The following is a 14,115-nucleotide window of genomic DNA, read 5'->3' on the forward strand; positions in this document are numbered from 1 at the left end:
AATGCCGTAAGATTATTTTGGGAAACCGGGTCCAGGACTGATTGAGCAAGTTTTTTTTTTTTTTTTTTCCAGTCATCAGATGTAAAAAATGACTTCTGCATTGGAAATGTCCAAACGAATGCGTTATGAAATCCTATTCGAAAGGAGACTAGATCAACCGTGTTATCAGACTAGCAGACTACATGATGATTATCAATATGTGCACACTAAAATCCCCATATGTATTTTTTTCCCCCCAGTATGAAGATTACACATGTACACAGTTGACATGTCAGACTCGTCTGTTCATACAAAACAGATACGCGTCCTGATCCAGGAAGCGACAACTGAATGATTGACATTTTGTTTTGACCAACCGAAGAGCAATATAAACATGTTTAATCCCGCCTCTAGTAGAAAATGACCAATAGTGATCCAGGAAGAACTTCCGCTGCAGGAACAGGGCATGTTCATTGTACAGGCTGTTTCTGAAAGAATACCGCGGCGGCTATTAAAGGTGAAGTCTGAAATACGTGATTTACTTCAAAGTTGTTTAATCAGTGAAAGACGACTTTTTTTGTGTGTGGCGATTTAGTTTGATATGTGTTAACCGGTTGGAGCCGTATTCTACGAATGGTCGAAAAGTAACGGTTGAAACAAAAAATCGACATCACCGTTTTGTCGGTTGAGGAATTTGTTCGTTAGCATAGCTAGCTTTGATAGCAAGCCACCTTGTGGTCCTGTCTTGGCATTCTAGCCTGTATTGTGGTATGGATTTATTATTTTAAATTTTTTTAGCCATAGAGAGTTTCTAGTTTGATCAGGAATCTCGTTAACGTGTACATTTTTTTAATTGTTGGTAGTTTTTCCGCATTTGTTTTTAATTTTGAGGGGAGAAAAAAAACAGCGTTCTAGTTCACGCTTGTCTGTAAAGAAGGGGACATTTTAGGGAGGAGAAAATAACGTTCTCAGTGGTTTTTATTTTTAATTAAAACATCACCAAAAACACCAACAATCATGAACGGGTTCAGCACTGAAGAAGACAGCCACGACGGCCCCCCAGCGCCGCCGTTTTACGGTCAGACTTGTTGTTTGATTGAGGACGGTGAGCGCTGCGGACGATCAGCTGGAAACGCCTCCTTCAGCAAGCGGATCCAAAAAAGCATATCGCAGAAAAAACTAAAGCTGGACATCGACAAAAGCGTAAGTGTTTTATTGCTAACTAACGTTTAGTTGTCTCAACCATTTGAGACTATGTAGTTATCCCTCTAGACATCCCCTCTACCAACTGGCTAAGCAAGCCAAGCACTCGCTAATCGACCAAGCTTTGTCAAATTCAACCTCACACTTTTTTTTATTATAGGTTTGTTCTGCGCCATAATTATGTATGACGGAAAATGGTGGACTACTCTCTGACTGCTTATGGTTTCATTTTGGAGTAGCAGCCAGTGGGACAGCAAACAAGAAGGGTTGCTCCCCCACCTCCAATCCGAGCCCTGGCTGCCAGTTTCACCCTGCGTAGCCAGTCTTTTCCACGCCTCCACTCCCTAAAATGGCTGTTACTAAGGAAGCTATAGGTTGTCCTGGGGGGGGGACACAAAAGTTACAGGCAGTTATATTTGGCTACAAGCAAGTGTGAAGAAGAAGAAAACCTCCCTAGTGTATAGTTAGTTGTCTGTAAAATCCAGCTGCTAAATGTATACAATGTATCCGCCACAGACAGATCTTGTCTTTCAGCACTCAACTCTATAAGGTGTTTCGCAACTCCCCCAAATTGAAGTTGAAATGTAAAATTGGGGCTTTGCTATCTGGAAACCTACACGTTGCTCTGTTCCAGCAATACACGTGATGAATCCACGTGTCGTGGGTGTGGCTTCGTGCTCCCTAACTACTAATAGAAGATGAAAGGTCCCCAAGTGGTGATCCATGGCCATTTCTATTGGATGGTTTTATGCACAGGAAAACCTGCTCATTTTTTAAAAACTTTTTTTTTTTAACTAGGTCTGTCAGTTGATAAGAACAATTTGTTATTTACAATGACTGCCTTGTTCAGGGGTAGAACGATAGATTTTTACCTTGTCAGCTTGGGGATTCGATCCAGCAACCTTTCTGTTACTGGCCCTACACTAACGACTAGGCTACCTGCCCCCCCTACACTCTAACCACTAGGCTACCTGCCCCCCCCTACACTCTAACCACTAGGCTACCTGCCCCCCCTACACTCTAACCACTAGGAACAGTGGGTTAACTGCCTTGTTCAGGGGTAGAATGATAGATTTTTACCTTGTCAGCTTGGGGATTCGATCTAGCAACCTTTCTATTACTGCCCCAACGCTCTAACCACTAGGCTACCTGCACACTTAAAGACCAGAGTTTTGGTTTCTCCTCCTGTGGCTCTCCCAACACAATATTACCAGAGCTACCACAGCACACTTGGTTAGGCTAACTCAAATATAAATAATGATTCCCTTTTGCTTTCCCAAATGATCTTTGTCAAGAACACGAGCTAAAAACAAAATGATGTAGAAACGTACGTTATGAGGAGTTAAACTGGCCTAGTTTTGGTGGGATAGCACATTGAGGCTGCAGGTAGCCTAGTGGTTAGAGCTTTGGGCTAGATCGAATCCCTGAAGCTGACAATGTAAAAATCTGTTGTTCAGCACCTGAACAAGGCAGTTAACCCACTGTTCCCCGGTAGGCGTCATTGTAAATAAGAATGTGTTCTTAACTGCCTACAACAGCCTAGTTTAAATAAAGGTTAAATAAATAAATTCAGTAGTGTCACATCTGTCACACCCAAAAGGAGAATTATCTTGTGAAATGTCGATTGTTTTTCCACTTGTGCATCATCATAATTATACAGTACCAGTCAAAGTTTGGACACATACATGTACTCATTCAAAGGTTTTTCTTTCTTTTTACTATTTTCTACATTTTCTACATCAAAACTGTGAAATAACACATGGAATCATGTACTAACCAAAAAAGTGTTAAACAAATCAAAATATATTGGAGATTCTTCAAAGTAGCCACCCTTTGCCTTGATGACAGCTTTGCATTCTCTCAACCAGCTTCATGAGGTAGTCACCTGGAATGCTTTTCCTACAGTCTTGAAGGAGTTCCCACATATGCTGAGCACTTGTTGGCTGCTTTTCCTTCACTCTGCTGTCCAACACATCCCAAACCATCTCAATTGGGTTGAGGTCGGGTGATTGTGGAGGCCAGGTCATCTGATGCAGCACTCCATCACTCTCCTTCTTGGTTATAGCCCTTACACAGCCTGGAGGTGTGTTTTGGGTTATTGTCATGTTGAAAAACAAATGCTAGTCCCACTAAGCACAAACCAGATGGGATGGTGTATTGCTGCAGAATGCTGTGGTAGCCATGCTGGTTAAGTGTGCCTTGAATTCTAAATGAATCACAGACAGTGGCACCAGCAAAGCACCCCCACACCATCACACCTCCTCCATGCTTCACGGTGGGAACCACACATGCAGAGATCATCCGTTCACCTATTCTGCATCTCACAAAGACACGGTGGTTGGAACCAAAATTCTCAAATTTGGACTCATCAGACCAAAGGACAGATTTCCACCGGTATAATGTCCATTGCTCGTGTTTCTTGGCCCAAGCAAGTGACTGGTGTCCTTTAGTAGTGGTTTCTTTGCAGCAATTTGACCATGAAGACCTGATTCACGCAGTCTCATCTGAACAGTTGATGTTGAGATGTGTCTGTTACTTGAACTCTGTGAGGTGCAGCTAATTGCTGATTTTTGAAGTTCTTGAAATTAAAGTAATGGACTGTTGTTTCTCTTTGATTATTTGAGCTGTTCTTGCCATAATATGGACTTGTACTTTTACCAAATAGGGCTATCTTCTGTATACCACCCCTACCTTGTCACAACACAAGTGATTTGCTCAAACACATTAAGAAGGAAAGAAATTCCACAAATTAACTTTTTACAAGGCACACCTGTTAATTGAAGCTGGTTGATAGACTGCCAAGAGTATGCAAAGATGTCATGAAGGCAAAGGGTGGCTACTTTGAAGAATCTCTAATATTAAATATGTTTTGATTTGTTTAACACTTTTCTGGTTACTACATGATACCATATGTGATATTTCATAGTTTTGATGTCTTCACTATTATTCTACAATGTGGAAAATAGTAAAAATAAAGAAAGAAATAAAGAAAAACCCTGGAATGTGTGTCCAAACTTTTGACTGGTACTGTATATCTTGTATTATTTTAGGTTCGACATCTCTACATATGCGACTTCCATAAAAACTTCATCCAGAGTGTCCGTAACAAGAGGAAGAGGAAGACTAGTGACGACGGAGGGGAGTCTCCGGACCATGACGTGGAAGTTCCAGAGGTAACAGCCGGGAACAAACCCATTGTCTTCACTTTAATCATCTGACTCTAAAACACGACATTGCTTCTCAATAGGAAACATCCTTGTTGAAGAAAATACCAGCAAGTTGAAATAGATATGAAAGACAACATAAGATGGCTATTGATGGAAATTCCTAACAGCGTGAAATCTCTAAGCATTTTATTAGTGAAATGTAATTGATAGAGAACAGTAAAATGTGCTTAAAGATATGTAATCCTTTATGGGTAACCCACCAGTGTTTCCTCACGGTCTGTTTCTGTGATGTTAGGTGGACCTGTTCCAGCTTCAGGTGAACACGCTGAGACGCTACAAAAGGCACTACAAGCTGCAGACCAGACCTGGCTTGAACAAGGCCCAACTGGCTGAGGTAGGCCTACATTTACACTGTAGTCGTTAAGCTTCCTGTCTGATCCAGAGAGACTTAGTCAGTGCATTGAAGTAAGGTAGCTAAGACAACCACGTATCACAGTGGTCAAGGTAAACTTAGTGCTAGTAAGAAATACAAGAGCCAGTGTTTCATCAAGGAAGACCAGTAAGCCTACAGCAGTAAGGTGTCATAGACAGGTAACAGTGTACACACCAGTGGGGCATCTAACAACAAGCTAAAGACAAGCATCAGGCACTTTTTATTTATTTTTACTTTGACTAATGTATTCATGTATTGTCCTATATGGTGTATTGATATTTTGAAATGTAGATGTACTTCGTAATACTGGACTACTACCTACCAAGTGTCCCAGCGGCTAAAACAAACTGCAACTTGCCAATTCAGTTTGGCTTCTAACAGCTGCTCTGTGCTGGCCAAAGAGTTGCTGGCTGGTAGAATGGAACACCTAATTGGATAAGCACCAGTTAAACCCAAGGGTGGTGAAACTACTCGTGTCGCTCTCATTCCATGTCCAAATAAGCTGATTCCAACCTAATTTTGTCTTGGACTGCTTAGTGTTAATAGGACAAACAGTGCAATGTTTATTGCCACAATGACAGTAGATGGACTTTAAAAATGTTACGTCACAGATTTCAACATTTGCATACATTTTTTTGTACAACAATGCAGCTCTGTTTTTTTTTATATATATAGCTTACCTCGTTCTTTGGATGGGACATATATATACTGAAGTTATATATATATATATATAACTTCTGCCTTGGGGTTTCATTAGGATAATTATTCTCAGTGATTTTTCTGTAAAGGGTTACCCTCACCCTCAGTAGATGTGCCCAGTCCATCCAATGGAACCGTGGCCCATATTATCATTAGAATTATTGTTTATTATTTACCATGATGTATGTGGTGTGGGAGACCAATTACACAGTAATTGGACATAGACGGATTGTTAGGAGAATTTGTGAAATCGACATGTAATCTTGCAGCTGGCGCGATTCCTGTCCTTACAAATACTCCTCTATGGTGTTTCCAGCCCGGCCCGGTGATTGGGGGGGGGGTGGGGGCGTTGCGGGAGCTGGTTGAAATAAATGAAACTGCCCTGTAAGTTGAATGTTTCCCCAGGCTGTAGAGAGGCCCAGACCTCCATTAATGAGCCTGTCACATCGTTAATAAAGCACACGCCAACAGGTCCGACCAATTACAGCTCTCCATGTGCCGCCCACATTGAGTGGAACTGTAAGCCTAACTGGAGCTGGGTGAAACTACACAGAGGATGTTTATTTCCCCTCACGCTTGTTATTTTAAATCCAAATGATCTCTGTGTTTGGGTTTAGAAGGGGATTGAATGTCTCCTAGAAACACATCTTGTCTATTTATATGTGGAGTTCTAATCCTCCACAGTATGAGAACTCAATAGTTTGGCACTTTGTGGTTAACCAGACTGGTGATTCCACTTGGTCTTGCCTCCTGCTTTTACATATAACGTTCTATATTCAATACCACTAATCTTTACCAGAATGGGTTTTTTATTAAAGTGGGTAGAAAACAACTGGATGTCCCATCAATAGAATGATTACACTGACCTCTTTCTCTCTGATGTACTCTCTTAAATCTAGAACGTTGTTTTCCTCTGATAACTAAATGATTTAAATCTAGAACGTTGTTCTCCTCTGATAACTAAATGATTTAAATCTAGAACGTTGTTCTCCTCTGTGATAACTTAATGATTTAAATCTAGAACGTTGTTCTCCTCTGTGATAACTTAATGATTTAAATCTAGAACGTTGTTCTCCTCTGTGATAACTTAATGATTTTGGCCTCAATGTTATTTGTTTTCAGACTGTCAGTCGTCACTTCCGGAATATCCCAGTGAACGAGAAGGAGACTCTGACCTATTTTATTTATATGGTGAAGAGCACCAAAAGCCGACTGGACCAGAAGTCGGATGGTAGCAAACAGCTGGAGTAAAGGCCACCGATTTAACTTCCCATACCAAGACTTGGACATGGACACGTGTGTTTGATAACAAGGTGTTTTCTGACAGGCAGCCAAAACTGATCTTATGACAGTTGTTGAGACTCCGCAGGGTAATGTAATGCTGTAATGTGAATATGCTGATATGTACAAAATGCACAGATTATGAAGAAATCAGCAAAAGGTAGAATGCAATGTATGATAACTGCCTTAAAAGATGTTTGGGATTTTGTTTGTTTGTTTTTTTGCGTCGACTGTTAAAAACTTTGAAGAAGAGGGGAAAAATGGTTTGTGCCAAACCAGAGTGTGCAAACTTAAGATATCAATAAACTGGACAGGGTGCATTTTGTGAATGAAAAGATCATTTAAAAAGGTTTTAGGAAGCGTTGTCCTGTTGTCCAGCTAGTACTCATTCTGTTATCCAGTGGTGTGACATGCATGTGAAGACTGAGGAAGTTGAATGATGTAGCAGTTTGGCAGACTCGTTCATATTTTATTTTCTCTCACCGTGACTTTTCCCTCTCCTCTATCTTCTACACTGAAACACACACAGACTGAAGTGATGTTTCAGTTAAAAACAAGTTATTTTCAAATATTGGTGTTGATTTAGTTTTATTTTTTTTATGTCTGTTTTCTTTACCCACTACCTTTTTTGTGAGAAATATAACAGTACTTTAGTTCATCCTTGATTGTAAGATTTCTATGTAAAGTTGTGTTTCTGAAGGGACTAACTATTTCAACAGTTGTTTAGTATCTTGTCATGAATATGCTTTCAGCATTTGAGACTCATTTTAAGCAATTAATTGAAGCTGTGTTCATTAGAGTGGAAAATGCCTTATTACCACAATATGTTATTTCCAAATGTAGTTGTTCTACTAACACAGGCACAATATAGAAAGTCCTCAACTTTGAGAGCAGAGAACTATATTTGAACCACCTAAATTGCTTTCACAGTGCACAATGAGTACTGGCTGTACTTTCTGCTTTAGTGTTTACAATATGTTAGTTCTATTCTATTGGAATGTAATTCTGAGGAATCATGTCACCTCGGACTGTCAAGTCCATTTCCTTTCCTGGCACAGCATTGGAATTATGTGACTGTCTAGTGGATCACAGTACCAATTATAGTCACTAGAGGAAGATGGGAGTTTTTTTTTTTTTGCTTCCTCTGTGTCACTAATTATAAGTGTCTTCACTTCAACACCTCTGTATGTACTGATGGTTTGTTTGAGTCAGTGGTCTCTCCACAGATGACGGTATGGCATTTTTAGTATTGAATTTTTTTCAATTTTCCCTGTCCTTTATTTAATAAGTCCCAAGAAATAAGTCGTCTCTGCTGCATTCCATGTTACACCGTCAGTTAGCCATGTCAGGTGTGTCGTTGCTGAAGTATCGATGGCTTTTTTGTTTTTTGCTTGTACCCTTGTTAGCACCATATAGATTTCCCCTCTTGAACATATTGGCTGTGCTGCGTTAACCTAACTGTTGTAATAGATAATACTTGTATTTAAATATGGCTGCGTATTGCTTTTAATAAACGTATTGTACATAGATAATGGCTTGTCTTTTTATTTGCTGTGGGGTAGTCACTCTCTCTTTTTGTGATTTAGTAGCTGGATAGGATTAGTAACTGACAAATTGCTCTCCTTTCATGATTTTTCAACCACAGACAATGGAGTTATCATGCAGCCCTATCACTAGTGTTTCAGATTTACAGTGGACCTCTATCGCATACCTCTACCGCATGCCTCTACCGCATGACTGTACCGCATGCATTTTCCTCCGTCTTTTCTCTGTAGTTACTCGACCTACCGCTAGGTGTCAGCAGCATTCTGTTGTGCTCCAGTGGTTGAACGGCAGAAACAACGCTGGACCTACTTCTACATGAAGGTAGCAGGGCTGAAACCTGATGTGTTACCTACATGTGACATTTCGTAGGCTATGCAATAAGAGAATGACACGTGTCTCCCCCCCCCCCCAATAAAAATGTCCTGTACATGATGTTAGCCGGTTGAGACCATGCATGTGTACAGATGCAACTATTTGCTGGAGGAACCAGTTTCTTGCCTGTAGACCTATAGGTTAGACGGGCCATATATAGCCTGTATAACCTATGGCTAGTGCTATGTGGGGTTCCCTGGGACATCCCTACCATAAACTTTAACCCCTACCCATTAAAGGGTTATGGCTAGGGGTTAAGGTTTACGGTAGGGACGTCCCAAGGATCCCGGATAGCTATTTTGTCTTGTTTTTGTTTCTTTTCTACTTTTTTTTTGGTGAGAAATATAAGAACAGTACTTTTAGTTCATCCTTGATTGTAAGATTTCTATGTAAAGTTGTGTCTGGTGCGAACTAAATATTTCAACAGTTTAGATTTTTGGTAATTTTCATGCTTTCAGCTTTTAAGACTAATTTTAAGCAATTAATTGAAGTTGTGTTCATTAGGGTGGAAAATGCGTACTTGTTACTAATATATATATATATATATATATATATATTATTTCAATATTAAACGTAGTTGCTGTTCTAACACAGGCATAATGTAGAAAGTCTCAACTTCAGAGCACTGAACCATATTCGAACTACCTAAATTTCGTTTTTTTTTTTTTGTCGCTTGCCTACACAATATCCCAAATGAAAAGCTGAATTGTCTTGAGTCAATAAGTATTCAACCCCTTTGCTATGTCAAGCCTATATAAGCCCAGGAGTAAAAATGTGCTTAAGCTTGACAAGACACATAAGTTGCATGGACTCACTCTGTGAGCAATAGTAGTGTTCAATATGATTTGTCAATGACTACCTCATCTCTGTAGCCCACACATTCAGTTTTCTGTAAGACCCCTCAGTCGAGCAGTGAATTCCAACCACAAAGACCAGCATGGATTTCCAATGCCTCGCAAAGAAGGGCACCTATTGGTAGATTGGTCAGAATAAACAAAATCAGACACTGAATATCCCTGAGGATGGATCAACAACATTGTAGTTACTCCACAATATTAACCTAATTGACAGAGTGAAAAGGAAGCCTGTACAGAATGAAAATATTCCCAAACATTGCATCCTGTTTGCAACAAGGCACTAAAGTAAAACTGCACAAAATGTGGCAAAGCAATTAACTTTTTGTCCTGAATACAAAGTGTTATGTTTGTGTCAAATCCAATACAACACATTACTGAGTACCATTCTCCATGTTTTCAAGCATAGTGGTGGCTGCATCATGTTATGTGTATACTTGTAATCGTTAATGATTGGGGAGTTTTTCAGGATAAAAAATAAACCTAATGGATCTAAGCACAGGTAAAATCCTAGAGGAAAACCTGGTTCAGTCTGCTTTCCACCAGACACTGGAAGATGAATTCACATTTCAGCAGGACAATAACCTAAAACACAAGGTCAAATCTACACAATCTACACCAAGAAGACAGTGAATTTTCCTGAGTGGCCGAGTTAAATATATGACAAGACATGAAAATGGTTGTCTAGCAATGATCAACAACCAATGTGACAGAGTTTGAAGAATTTTGGAAAGAATAAATGGGCAAATGTTGCACAATCCAGGTGTAGAAAGCTCTTAGAGATTTACCCAGAAAGACTCCGCTGTAATCGCTGCCAAAAGTGCTTCTACAAAGTATTGACTCGGGTGTTAATGAGATATTTCTGTATTTCATTTTCAATTAATTTGCTAACATTTCTAAAAACATGTTTTCACTTTATCATTATGGGGTATTGTGTGTAGATGGATGAGAATGTTTTATTTAAATTTTGAATTCAGGCTGTAACACAACAAAATGTGGAATCAGTCAAGGCGTATGTATACTTTCTGAAAACACTGTATATGCATAGGCCTCTGCAAATATAGACTTCCAAACCAGTATTATGCTGGCCTAATATTAAGCACTAGTTTCTGAGTGATCTATAAGCAAATCTTTGTTCAAGCCTATATGTTTTTGTTTTTGCATCATTGAAATAATAGCCTAATCTTATCTCTTAATTTGATTATTGAATACTAAACTAGGCCAGGGTTTCACAAACTCGGTCATGCTCGAATCAGCTGCTAGGGCAACAACCAAAACGTGGCCCCGGGATCTAATTTGGGAAACCCTGGTATAGGCTATGCTTTGAAATTGATTGATTGATGGGACGAGTTTATCTTGTGGGCTGATAAGTCAATCGAAAGACGGTTTTATTGGTTCCGGGCGAAACAGCGTGCGTCTGTCCCATGGCAAAATGGAACGTAATCACCGTAAATTGAACGTAACAAAATATTCGTTTTTCGTCTACATTTTTAACTGAATTACTATAGACCTATATTGATCTATAATGCATTTCTGAATGTGGTAAATATCGTATAGAGCAAATCAAATGTTTTAGCTCATACCCAAGAAAATTGCCTATAACTGCCATCACGAATGGCATATGACTTCCCTCGCCTATATCAATTATGACTAGAGATATCTCTGACTGATTGTTTATTTTTACTTCCGACCCAATACACTGAAGCATGTGTTTTCATATTTTAAACCGCTGCACCTCAAACCCTTATGTTATCTAGTACATTACCATAAAACAAAAGATTGAAGAAACAAAATAAGAAAATGTATCGTCGAGGGTCAGCTGTATGGGGACCTGGGATAGTGGGAGGGAGGCTTCTTATAGTCTTCCACAACCATTTTTCTTCACACATGCTATGATTAAATTGTTCCATTTGTAACCTAAAATGTTTGACCAAACTGTACCATTACCCGGATGTGTCTCATGATCGGTATCAATACAAAACAAAAAATGACTCTTAGAAATTGGATCCTCAAATAAAGGAAATTAATAAATAGTAGCCTAGGGATATGCATATCAAGATTTGGAGACTTATACCTAATCATTCTTTTGAAGCACTGAATAATTTCATTGCCGTTTTACAACGATTTTGTGATTAATTATGTTAATTCATTTATTAAGTAATCTATTAATATAATTTTACATCCAATAAACACAAAGACAACAATTTCGTCAGATTCAAATATACAGTCTAATAATTAACCGCCTGTGTCCTTTGGAATTACGTTCCGTTGTTTGGTTTTCTAACAGATATTTGTCTTGCACTTCTAAATGTAATTGTTTTCTATTTCAAAAGGACAGTTACATTAATTTGAGGTAGATTCCCAAAAAATATATATTTACAAGACATAGCACGACAAGTCGACACTACTATAACAAGACAATGCATAGCATAAAAAAACAGTGCTGAACATTGATTGCCGCGTAAAGAATAAAGAATCGCCACACATAACCACCGTGCCAGTCTCTCCGTTCAGTATTGTGGCCTATCCACAACCAAACATATTTATTCTAAGCTATATAGCCTAACTTTCATTTATATTCTATCAAAGAATACAAAATGACAAAGAAAAGGTATCCAGGCAGTTTTTGAATCATTTGCATAATATTGCATTTCACCAAGTCTACCGTGTTTGAATTTGAACATTGCACGTAGAAGGCCTATAGATGTGAATATAAGTGGTTGTATTCCTTGCAGCGAAGTGCTTGAATACGGAGTCTGCGTGGGTTTCTGCTGCTGCTGCTCTGCTCAGTGAAGTCAGAACAGTCACTGGTTCAATTCCAAAGCCCAGACTTGCTGAGGCCAACCTGTCCGTCCTTTGAACTTTTTCTCGTTTCCTAATGACTCTTGCAGGTCCTCGTTCTGTGAAAGAAAATACAAAGGGGATCAGAATATTGATATAGCATCGCATTATGCAGTTGTATTGCTGACGGACTTTTAACTCAATGTATATTGACATGGTCTGAATGAAATAAACACCTATTAGCCTACATGTACTATTTAACAACCAAGCTAGCAGGATCACAATGCTATACTGTGAATCTTTAAAGACCTTCTCAGGCTTGTTCAACTGAGCAAAAATAATTTAATTCTGATATGCGATTCTAAAATAACTTTCATTGTTCTAAACTGTGAAATGTTTTCGCTTTAAATTGTCAACAAATGTGGTTAACCAAATGATTTTAACATTAATTTAATAGACCTATACATTAATTACAATATTATGGACTCAACTTTGTTTCAACATTTAAAACCACAATCACAAAGGTGTATATTCCCTAATTACGCATTAAATACACTCAATAACGATGAAAATAATTTAGGTTGATGGCAGAATGTAAATTCCCCAAAATACTTTTTAGGCCTACAAAGTTAGAATAATATACAATGTATTACACATAGCCTACCGTTTCCCGTTTCCGTTTCAAATCTCTGTTATCATATTTCTTGATTTCGGCATTGAATCCCTCCGTCTCTCCAGTGTCTTTAGCCAGCACGTCCATTAGGTAGGCAATGTAACTTGTTGCTAGTCGTAATGTTTTAATTTTGGACAGTTTCGTGTCTGCCGGTACGTTTGGTATACATTCTCTCAGTTCGGCGAACGCAGTGTTGATGCTCTCGGTTCTCCTTCGCTCCTTCTTCGGCCCCGAGGCTCTCCTCTTCCCAGTGCGCGCCAACGGAGCGTCCAGCTGGCTGTCGTGAGCCGGACCCTGAGCCCCAAACTCCGTGGAGTACGGTGACTGGATCTGGAAATCAGGAGGGACTTCGCCGTGGTTCACCACCCAGCTTTGGAAGTACGGGTTATCTTGATGACACCTCTGGACGAATGGAAAGGTATCGTGCATTAGATGATGATGCTGGTAACCCCCAATAAGGTTCATTTTGGAAAATAGATTAAAAAAACTAAAATCTCCTCAGGTCCCAGCAGGTCTTTTGGAGTCTTGAGGTTGGCAACACTCGTCACTGACCAATGCTATAGTGATCAAGGGAAAGTGACATTAGCGAATGATGCTCCAAATCGACATAGGAAGACCTTCACTATAACAAATACAAACACATAAGATAAGCAACACACGTTTATAAACGTTTCTCCTAAAAATAAAAAACAAAAAGTGTCAAGTTTGTTGAAAAACCCGTCGTTGTCATTCTGATAGGCTAGCAAAAATTACGTGTAAAGTAAAGTAGTATAATCCAGACAGGTTTTGACAATCTGGAGAGCACTCCTTTTTCGTGGGATTACTCTCATTTGCGCAAGAAATTTGACCCTACTGAAGGTGCGGGGCGTCAGGTTTATATGGTTTCGAAAACAACAGAACGACCAGTCAGCCAATGAGGTGAGATGACCACAGGTTGGGGTGGAGAGTCAGCGAGGTTTACAATAACATGCGCCATGGTGCCACAACCGAAACCGGTATGAGAACGTATGCAAACCAATACATCATTTGCACGGCCTGTTCCCCTTTCAACCCGAAGAAGAGTTTAGTTTTCATGTTTAGTTCTATTATTTATAGTTGAAAAGTCTCCTGCCGATTCCATATTGAGCT

At 39.4% G+C, this 14,115-nt stretch overlaps 2 protein-coding genes across 2 annotated transcripts; one reads left to right on the forward strand and one right to left on the reverse strand.

Annotated features, from left to right (window-relative positions):
* The first annotated feature begins 435 nt into the window (after nucleotides 1-435).
* sap30l (sap30-like) lies at nucleotides 436-8,291 on the forward strand. Its single transcript, XM_014198280.2, has 4 exons — nucleotides 436-1,182; nucleotides 4,233-4,355; nucleotides 4,645-4,743; nucleotides 6,604-8,291. Exons 1-4 carry the CDS (start codon nucleotides 997-999, stop codon nucleotides 6,730-6,732), a joined length of 537 nt encoding a protein of 178 aa, XP_014053755.1. The 5' UTR covers nucleotides 436-996; the 3' UTR covers nucleotides 6,733-8,291.
* Nucleotides 8,292-11,657: 3,366 nt separating this feature from the next.
* Nucleotides 11,658-13,844, reverse strand: LOC106603969 (heart- and neural crest derivatives-expressed protein 1). The gene is made up of 2 exons (XM_014198279.2): nucleotides 12,979-13,844; nucleotides 11,658-12,433 (listed from the first exon to the last, which is right to left on the reverse strand). The coding sequence occupies exons 1-2, from the start codon at nucleotides 13,450-13,452 to the stop codon at nucleotides 12,338-12,340; spliced, it is 570 nt and encodes a 189-aa protein (XP_014053754.2). The 5' UTR covers nucleotides 13,453-13,844; the 3' UTR covers nucleotides 11,658-12,337.
* Between the last annotated feature and the right edge of the window lie 271 nt (nucleotides 13,845-14,115).

The sequence above is a fragment of the Salmo salar genome, chromosome ssa04 (assembly GCF_905237065.1).
Source record: "Salmo salar chromosome ssa04, Ssal_v3.1, whole genome shotgun sequence".
NCBI lineage: Eukaryota > Metazoa > Chordata > Actinopteri > Salmoniformes > Salmonidae > Salmo > Salmo salar.